Below are 10,306 nucleotides of genomic sequence, written 5' to 3' on the forward strand. Positions count from 1 at the left end.
ATTTTGTAGCCTTATGGTATAAAGTTTGGTCACTGAGCTGCGGCATTAACTTGTATTCTAACAAGATTAAAATATATTTGTCCTGGAGATTAGCATAGTTAAGTCTCTCCTTTTTTTGGCTTTTGGGGCTGCTGCAGCAGGCTTTGATCAGTGTAGCGCAGTAAGGCCCAGGCTTGGCCTGGCCATCCGAAGCCTGGGTGTGAAATTGGTCTGATGTCATCCCCCATTCTCCACCTTCCCCAGCTTTCAGTGGCCGTAATTATATTTCCGCCACAAAGCCCCCGTCCCCTTCATTCCATATTCCAAGTTTGACTAGGAAGCGTTTAGAGAACTATGGCTAAATTACTCAGTGGGGGGAAGGGGCACTTGATGGGCCGTCTTTTGTCTGACAGAGACACAGGGGACATCACTACTTTACTGATATGTACTTTTCTTTTCTCTGTTTGTCTGCCCTTTGCCTCTGACTGTTGGAGAGGTTGAGTTTACGACAAGGGGATGTTTGAACTTTGGGTAAATAAAATGTTTTTTATATTTTCTCCCCTGCCAAGAACAAAACCAGAGGAAATGTTACAGATTTAGCAGCATTTGACTGCTTTCTCAATAAGGGAAGAGGATATTTTTGCTGAGTTTAACTTCTTTTGTTCTCCGTCGACAGATTTAAACATTTATAACTCTCAAATCAACTCTTTACAAATCTATTAATTCTGTCCATTCAGCAAGTTCTTGCTTTTGATTTTGTCACTGACTGTTTATTGCCGTTTGTCATTTATTAGCTAAATTGCTATTAGGTATTAAAAACTTGCTGGAACAAACCTTGCTGGTTGAATTGACAGAAGTGTAAGCATCAATCCTGTAGGGGATTTTTTTTTTTTTTCCAGTTGCAGAATAAATTTGTACCCATGGTCACAGTTGTCATTGTTCCAAACGATGGGCTGCAAAATTGACCCAGGAAATATTCGAACACCATGCTAGAGTTACTCTGGCCCAGCCTGGTTCTACGGCCCAAGTCTGGCTCATATGCGTGATTGTTAGATAAAACTTGAATGAGCCTGATCTGGCCCAGTGTTTACATTTATGGGCCAATGCTAGACGAGTAACAGCGGCAATACCAAATTATCTGTATGTTACTCCCACATCTTGACCATTTCTGACTCATACACAGTTGATCTGGCTGTCAGCCAACACCGGCAGAAGACAGCCAGAATTATCCCAGAACCAACTGTTATCGGCGTTGCTGATGAAGACCATGAGATGCAATTGAAAGCTCTGAAAAGGCTTTTAAATGGACCCTGCATTGAGAGTCTGTTAGATGTGTATTAAGGCCAGCCAGCCATAGAAGGAAAAAATGATCCGTCTTTTACGCCTCTTGTGTCTCAAAGTAAATAATCTAATAAAATCAGTGGAAACAGAGACTCTGGAGGATTGTGGTATGCCTCAACAACCTTGTCTTTCTATCGAACTGTTTTCAGTTCCAGTGTTGTAGAGTTTTGAAACTTTTGGAAAATGACAATCCAAGAAGCAGATTTGCCCGAGGAGAAAGGTAGGAATTCACCCTTTCCTTTGCAAACTGATGCATAATGTGGCATAAATAATAATATCCAGTAAGGGTGAGAACAGCCGCAAGTCATTTAGTTACAGGAAGTCTTGGAATATCAACTCATCTGGCAGTGAGAACCATGGAGGAGAAATATGTCCTTTTCTCATCAATATTGGCAGTATCTTAGTCACCTGCTGCTATTTGCATGGACACCCGAAGCATTTTGACCTTCATCCAGGTTCTCTGGTGGTTTTACCCCCTTCCCCTCCTCCACCATCCAACCCTTCGACTGACAGCCCCCAGACTGTGCATAGAAGCTCTGTTCAAAGCCTTTTCCCCCCTTTCCTCTCCTAAGTCAAGAGTAGCTCAGCTCATCAAGTCAGCGACCGTTGGGCGTTACTTCCACATACAAGACAGCTAAGAAAGGAAATGCAGATGAAGTCTTCTGCAGCCATTCACACAGCCCAGGTCAATACTGCCGCTGCCAATGGTGGAGTCACATAACTCTGGCTTCGATGTCTTTCTGCTCTCCATCTATCTTTCTTTCTCAACTGTTTCTCTACCACCCTCAGATCTGCAGGTAAAACGAATGTGAGTGGCTATTTATTGAAAACCTGAGATTTCAGAGTTACTTAGCTGATTGCTGCTGCTGCTATTGAGGTGTTTTCACTAGTTTGGGCTTCATGATTCATGAATTGTGCGGGGTTTTTTTAAGCTACAAAGTTTGTTTTGTTTTGTGATACAAACTTTCACGGTGAGTTGGTCTAATTCATTAAGACAAAGAAGTGAAGGTGTCAAAGTACTAAGTAGCTTCCAAATGTAACATTTGGTTTTTTTACTGCCCCCCCCCCCCATCTAACAAATATGCAAAGAACTGTCAATAGAACATATTCATGATATTGAATTTGCATGGAAATACTGTCTTCCAAAATCCTCTGAATAACTTACAGCAACTTTTCTAAACAAACCATGTGAATAAAAACCTACCTTTCCTGTTTGTTTTGCTTGGTGCAAACTTGTTTTGGTGCCCTGCCAAGATGAATTTAATGATTAAAAGGAAGTTCATCTTTTTTTGTGCAACATTGGGATGCATTATTTTACCAAAAGTGAGTCTTTACTTTTAGACAACATCTATTTCTTATTTCTGTCTCTGGCAGGAATCAAATCACCTGTAAAACCCCTTCAAGTTGTCTATGACTGTCAGTATACATAACTATACCTTCCACGTGTGTGTTTTTTTAACTGACTATGTCAGAGGTTTATCACCTATGCATGGTTCTTTGGCTAAAGGTTGTTGTTGTTGTTGTTTTTTAAACCACAGAAAACTTTGTCAACAAGCATTATATGCTGCTGTTCATCTCCATTGTGGAAATGTGGCTGCCAAAGTTCATAATTTGTATTTTTGTGGTTATAAAATCTGAATTCAATTCTAAGACCAAAAAAAAAAAAAAAGGCAAAGTCATCCTGGAGTTCAACATTACCAAGAAGAAAGACTGTGAGACGGTGTGGAAAGTCCCTAAACATTATTCAAGTGCTGCTAATCTTAATGGTCAGAGTTTAACTGCATTCATTTATTCTCACTGAATCGCCTGAGTTGTGCACACTTTCCCACCTCATTATTACCGGGCACAGCTCAATTTGAATATATTTATTTTTAATTAAGGGTTGTACTTGATTTCTGTATTTTTCTTTTTTGGACGTGATTTATTTTTTCAGTCCCAGGAAATGAGTCCATACTGATCGTTTCAAACACGTAATTAGTCTTTGTTCAAAAGCAAATACACAAACGATATAAATCGATGTAAATTTTCCTGACACGTGGTCTGTTAATCAAGTGACTGTGTGTCCCCGATCCCGTCAGAGACCGGGACCCAAACTTCTTCGGAGTGTATAACACTGCTGTACATAGACATAGATGATGAGAAACACCGATGTGAAACCCAGATGTGGCTCTCAGAGGCTTGTCTTCGTGCAAACGCGTTGTTGGCCAAACCAGGAGGTGTGTGGGTCTGTTGTGTTTGTTTGTTTGTTTGTTTGTTTGTTTGTTTGTTGGTCTGTGTTCAATCACTTTACGGTGGCACCAGATCATAAAAACAGCGATTAATCTTCATGATTTTTTTTGTCATTACCGCTCACGTTTTTCACGGATTAACACACATGTTAACATATATTTTAAATTGTAAACAACTGCGCATCGGTGTAGCGCAGGAGCAAGACACGACGCTTTACAGACGGATAGGATGAAGTGAATTATGCAGAACATCGTATATCGTAACAATATATATATATATATATATATATATATATATATATAAATACTAGAAGTGCCAGATTTGCCGTCTTCTGATTGTTATGCAAATTGATACCAAGTTACAGACCCCTCAAATCACTTTCACAGTCAAATATGATCCAGAGACTTTACATTGGGGAATAATTGTTTTTTGAAACAAATGAATTTCTCTGCGAGGTCATTTCCTTTGTAGCCTAATAAAATACACTACCAAACAATCAGTTTTGCATTCGTGTTTGTTTATTTACCATCACACCATTATATAAATTATTTACATATAGGACCATATAAAAGAGAATTTCACCTGGGAGTGAATCAAACAACTAAAAGTTTTCATTATTTCATATCTAAAAATCCTGATGTCAAAATCCCATCCGCCATATATAAAAAAAACCCCGCAGCTGCTCTTTCTTTATAACACTGGATATTTAAGGTTATATTTACATAACTTTTAAGGCAAATCCTTGTCCAGGTTTTAACTTGAAATCCAACACAAATGTACTTTCTATAACACAGTAAAGGAAATAAAACATTCACAGCATCGTAAGACCACGATTTGGTTTGGATCTTCATTAATTAGACCCATTAAAGGCCTTTTAAGATGTTGCATTAAAAGAGTAAAATTATTGCAGGAAAACAAAAATAAGTTATGTAAACGTGAGTCCACATGGCTATATGGTCATTTTATTATAAATAGGAATATACTGGTATTTGCTAAAACAAATAAAACTTTGCCTATATGAACATTCGCGGATGTAGGCCTACATGAGTGTGACCTATATGTGAGGATATAGGTCCAGGATTTGACCGGAGGGTGCGGTGCCAAAGTCAGCAAGGAGAGATGAATGCAGCCTTGATGGGACTTCTCTAAAAGGTTCTTTAGAAGAAAGAGCATGCTGGTGTTGTAGTCCTTGACCTTCGTTGAAAACAGACAGGAAAACGAAATTTTAAAGCCCATGATGCTCGCTTTTCTTTTAGATTTTGCAACCCCAAATATATATATATATATATATATATATATATATATATATATATATATATATATATATATATATATAATTTTGGCTTTTTGCAATATGTGGTCTCAACGCCAATCACGTGAAAAATAGATGTTATTCTAATTATTACTGAACATTGATCACCAGCCAGCTTCTACGGTATAGAACTTTAATTCGTTATAGGCTAAATTATGTCTTTGTTACATTCCCAAGTTTTGTAAGCGCCGAATTTCAGTTTGGCACCCACAAAAAGGCTGTAATAGGCTCACCAGAACAACCGGACCTGCAGGTACACATTCACTACAGTACGCCGACAGAAAGAGGAGAGAGAAAGAAAGAAAGAGTGGAAAACAGCCAACAGAGTCAGAAAACAAAACCCACAGAGAACATCAGGAGAGCCCCCCCCACCCCACCCTCATTCACGTATTCCAGAAGAATGCAGCAGGAAAGAAAATCTTTGGAATTAAGCATAAAGTTTTCATATCACAAGCAGGCTCACATCATCATCATCATCATCATCATCATCATCACCAGTGGAGCCGTGTGGACCGTCAGGGCTGTGGTGCGCGTGACGGGCTGTCCAGATCACTTCTCATCCCTCGAGCTCATTCTCTCAGCTCCTGTTGGACGTTTGTCTGTCACAGTCAATCTTTTTATTTTTTTTATTTTTTAAGGCTAATTTATAAATGAGGTTTAAATCAATATTGTGGAAATGCTCCATGCTACTTTGTGGCGATTAGACTTTGAAATTTCAGCCGATAATCTGGTATGACGTGAAGGACCGGAGTCTCAGGCTCAGTGTGCGCATGTCTATAGGTTTGACGGTGACTCCACTGGAGCTTCTGGACTCTCCTACTGGACGTGTGCGTGGAACTGTGTTGTGTTCCATCTCTCCCACAAATGGAAAACATAACTTTTAGTGTTAAAGGTCCGTAAGGCTCCTTGAGATGAAGTTACCTGACGTCAACTCTAGGTGGCAGGGAAGTTTACGCGCGGCTTTCAGCAATTTGAAAAGGTGTAGCCCTTAAATTCTCATCGGGGAGAGTAATTTGGTTGGTAAACCCACCAATTAGCCTCACTTATGTTCCAGCTGGTGAGCGAGAACGGAGGCACGCGAGGCAGGCCCATCCATAGGAGGCTGCTTACGATGAGCTGAAGGTTGTGACAGGTGTTGCGTTAACCTGGAAATTCCCATCCTCTGCTTGTGAAATGAACGCAGCACTACCTGTGACCGGATTGGATCGTCGTCACAACAGCCCTGAGGACGCGTAGCCTGCGCGCGCCGAACACACACACGCACACACACACACACACACACACACACACACACACACACACACACACACACACACACACACACGCATACACACACACTCACACACATGCAAAGTTATTCCTCGTCTTTTAAAAAAATATCAGAAATCGTTTCTGGTTGCGTTTAAATATGAATGCTGGTATTGAAGTGTTTTTTATTGCATGGTTCAGAAGCCCCCCCACCCCACCCTGTTCCCTTCCCTCCCCGCGTGTCCTCTAGTCGCTGTCCGACTTGGCGTCCTTGGACGAGGAGTGGTTGTACAGTCCCTGCGCCATGAGATGCAGTGCCAGCGAGTTTTTATTCCCGGAGGCTTTTTTGATTTTGGCCCTTTTGTTCTGAAACCAGATCTTGATTTGAGACTCGTTGAGGCCAAGTTCCCGGGCCAGGCTCTGCCTCCGCTGCTCGGTCAGGTACCGGTTCCCCTGGAACTCTGTCTTTAATCGGTGGAGCTGCTCCGCGGTGAAGGCCGTCCGGGGCCGCTTGTCCTCTTTACTCGGGGTCCGAGCCTTCTTTGGTTTACGGGATCTGGGCCCTTGGTGGGTTGCAGGGACAAGAAAACAGAACCCGGTCAGTTGCAGTTGACAGACCGAAGAAAAAAAAGAGCCCGCTACAGAACTCAGTCTTTGCTCATATACGTGTTCCACATCTGCAGATATTTTCAGGAAATGAATCAATCACGTGGGCATGTGAGGAAACTGTGCCTCACGAGGACACCTAGGTTGTTCAGCAGGAGCCTTCATTGGCCATGAAACCATGTTCTACTGTCGCTCCTCTTTTGGTATCACGGTTTGTCTTTTTCTTTTTCTTTTTTTTTGTGGTAATTTTTAAGGTTCGTTCACTCATGAAAAGAGGCTGAATTGTGGTCCGTAGACAATTTGGGAGACAAACGTGCATCCAGATGCTGCGCGTATCTGCAGAACAAGACGTTCTCCTTGTTTACGTAAATACAAAGACGCAGTCAGCCAGTGCGAAACAACATTCTACATGGAAGGGAACCTGTTTGATTAGTAAAATAATCTTAACTTGCGTTGGTGTGTTGATGGTGGCCTATAGACTATAAGCGCGTGAAGGCCTATTGGAAATCCCACGCCTTCCGGTGTTAATACGTCAACTTACGTTATTATTGAGATTCTGTTAATGTCAAAACATTCTTCCAAGTTTCTGATTTTTTTTTATTCAGGCATAAATAAATATAATGCATAGACTGAATGGATCACAATCTGCAGGAGTTTAATGCAGCGGGCTGCGTGGTGGCTTCAGCTCTGCTGCAGCACCAACCAGACTGAAGACGGGAGGAGCAGGAGGAGGAGCAGGAGGGTGCAGATGGGGGTGGGGTTTGGTTGGGGATGGAGAATGGGGGAGTTAAGCGCTTCTTTCCCTCTCTGTTACCATAGGAACAACATTTTTTAAAGTAATTTTCCCAAAAAATAAAACAAAAAAAATTTGACGAAGCCTTTTTTTTTTTTACATTTAAAAAAAGGTTGCTCGCGCTCGCGCGTTGAAACGACTGACAGGATGAACTCGTGGGAACAAGATAACGAGCATTTCAACGTTGATGTAAAGTTTAAAAATACAGGCCTGAAGCAGGTCTGGAATCAATTGTGTGTCCGCAGGCGTCTCTAAACTACAGGTTACGACTTAAGTTTGACAACAGAAAAACACATTTTCAATCTCCATATTTTAGAATCTTATATAATCGAGACTTCTTTTTTTTACTTCTTCATTTTTTCGCAGTTATTTCTGTTAATCATCCCCGACCTGACCTCTCTAAAGGTCCTTTGTGGTCATCGGGCATGGAGCTCGATGGAAACTTTCAACACAACAATAAAGTCAACGTTTCTTTGCTCTCCGAAACGTTTCTTTGATTCATTGTTTGGGGGGAAAAAAACAACATGTTCTCCACTTTTTGTTAGTTGCGTTTTTAGTGAAATTGTTTGGCAAATTTAATGCAATTTAATGCGTCTGTAAATCGTGACAAAAGAAAAGTCCAAGTGCAGCAGGCGTGGAGGAAAATGTGAGCTGATGTTGGAGTTGTATTTATCCTCGTCGAGGTGAAGCAGAGGCCTTTATTTTCAAGGGAAATGTGGTAATGAAAGGAATGCTGCACATCTGAATTAATGTCTGAACGCAAAATGCCAACAATCGCGTACTGAAACGCAGAATAAGTTTGTCGAAAACGACTTTGCCTTTTTCTTCTTCTTCTTTTAAATGTGACTATTGAATGAAAAAAAAAAAAGCTTTAAAATTGTCTTGTCCCGCATTTCACATCGAATCCCTCTCTTTTGGGACTCTCGGCCCTCACTTTTTAGACTCCCTCCCATTGTCAAAAATATGCTAATGGAATATCAACAAAGACGAGTCAGGAACAATGGCGTTAAACTTGGTTTTACTTAATTTTTACACATTTTATACATGGATTTTTAGTCGTATTCCTATTTCAAACGTTATTTTCCACTCACCCCCCCACGAAACCGTCGAGTTTATGTTTATTTCGGAACCAAATTCGAATCCAATTTATAGTTTCCTTTCAATTAAGTTTGAAGTGGGTTTCTTTAATAAAAAAAAAAACTGAACTTGAGTGTTAAAATGTTCCAATAATTTCATATTGAAAGTATGATATAATCTAAATAATGTTAGTTATGATTGTTCAATAATTGGCCTGTCAATTGTTCCACGTGATATGTCTATTAAATTGGGGTTGCTCAGCTCAAAGGAAAACATTGCATTTTCCCTTTTTTTCTCCTCATGATAAACGTGTTTTACAGGAGGAAAGTGTTTTTTAAATGGTGAAACAAGAAAAACGGTGCTTTCTTTCTTTTTTGTTCTTTTCTTTTGAATATTTCTATCATAAAAAAAGGAGGTTTGGGCAATTCAGTTCTTTCTTCCTCTGTCTTTAAATTCATTTCCCAGAACTGCTGTCTTTTTTTTCTCCTTTTAATGAATCAAAAGTGACTGAGGATCATGTTTCCACCAACCTGACGACGGACGGTCTGAGTACCGGGTACAATAAACCCAGGCTGGCCACAGCATCTGCTTGGCCGAAGAGGCCGAACTAGCCTGGGGGCTGCTGCAGCGGTTCCGCTCGTCCCCTCGGCCTTTCACGGCCCCATCACTCCCTGCCACGTCGGTCCTCCTGGAATCTGTGCCTGGATGCTGGTCGTCAGATGCACCAGAGTCGTCCTTGTCCTCTGCCTCTGCTCCACCCTGCTGCAGGTTGCCAATTTTGGGAGCTCTTCTCCCTGTCAGCTCCTCTCTACGGATGATCACTCCCAGGCTGTCTCCCTCCCCGATCAAAGTTCCATCCTTCCTCTTTCTTCCAAAGTCCGGTCTTAAAATGTTGTCAATGTAAAAGTTGGTGATCCTGTGGGACTGCTGGTTTCCAGGTGGCTGGAGGAGAGGCAGGATGGCCCTGTTGGACTCCTCGCTGGAGTCCTCCGGGCGCTCTGGGTTTCTGCGAGCATTTTCTTCCATAATGATGAAGCCCTCAGCACCTCTTTCACTGCTATTAAGTATAATTCCAATTTTATGATGCGTCCCGATCACTCTCTTGTAAATTAATCGCAAAGTTTAGGAGTAAAAAAAAAAAAAAGAAAAGAAAAGAAAAGGGCGATTTATGAAAAACTCAAGTCCCTTTTTTTGCAGAATTGCTGATATTGCTTTTGCTCTGAAAACGCGCCTGTTTTTGACAAAGAAATATCATTCCTCGGTGTCTGGTACTAACCCACTCCTCATGGCTGGAATTCGAATTAGCAATTATTAAAGATAAGAAAAATCAGTCTTTTTTTGTTATTTTGAGTTGTAGGATTTCTCCTGATCCCTGCACGCTATTTTTGATGCTCCCAGCACTAAACTGCTCTGATACGGACGCCGCTCAAATACTTTCACTACGGATTTTGGTTTTTATTTCTGATTGGCTGCGAGACGCTGCGGTGACGTAGTACTACGGCTCTCTCAGACACGTGCCTCGGACCAATAGAGGTAGAGAGTCGGTGTCACATGAGGTTCCCGGAATTCCCTGGAGGCTCAGTTTTATCCAACCCACTCAGTTAGTATATGGTGCATTCAGGTTAACACGGACATTTCTATTACCAGTTAAAATTTAAAGGCACAGATTCTAATACAGGGGAACAGGACTAAAGGTGGAAAACAATGTACACTCCAGCTGT

General features: G+C 41.2%; 1 protein-coding gene across 1 annotated transcript; it reads right to left on the reverse strand.

The window, feature by feature from the left end:
• Positions 1-6,355: 6,355 nt before the first annotated feature.
• Positions 6,356-9,995, reverse strand: LOC147261698 (homeobox protein engrailed-2b-like). The gene is made up of 2 exons (XM_086205002.1): positions 9,116-9,995; positions 6,356-6,672 (listed from the first exon to the last, which is right to left on the reverse strand). Exons 1-2 carry the CDS (start codon positions 9,609-9,611, stop codon positions 6,356-6,358), a joined length of 813 nt encoding a protein of 270 aa, XP_086061128.1. The 5' UTR covers positions 9,612-9,995.
• Between the last annotated feature and the right edge of the window lie 311 nt (positions 9,996-10,306).

Source organism: Aulostomus chinensis, chromosome 5 (genome assembly GCF_037954235.1).
Source record: "Aulostomus chinensis isolate RoL2024-O1b breed Wild chromosome 5, RoL_Achi_v1.0, whole genome shotgun sequence".
Lineage (NCBI taxonomy): Eukaryota > Metazoa > Chordata > Actinopteri > Syngnathiformes > Aulostomidae > Aulostomus > Aulostomus chinensis.

Coding starts and splice junctions, on each gene's coding strand:
- LOC147261698 (XM_086205002.1), bottom strand. CDS start 9,611: ATGGAAGAAAATGCTCGCAGAAACCCAGAGCGCCCGGAGGACTCCAGC. Junction 6,673..9,115: donor CTCAGACCGTCCGTCGTCAG/GTTGGTGGAAAC, acceptor CAACCCACCAAG/GGCCCAGATCCCGTAAACCA.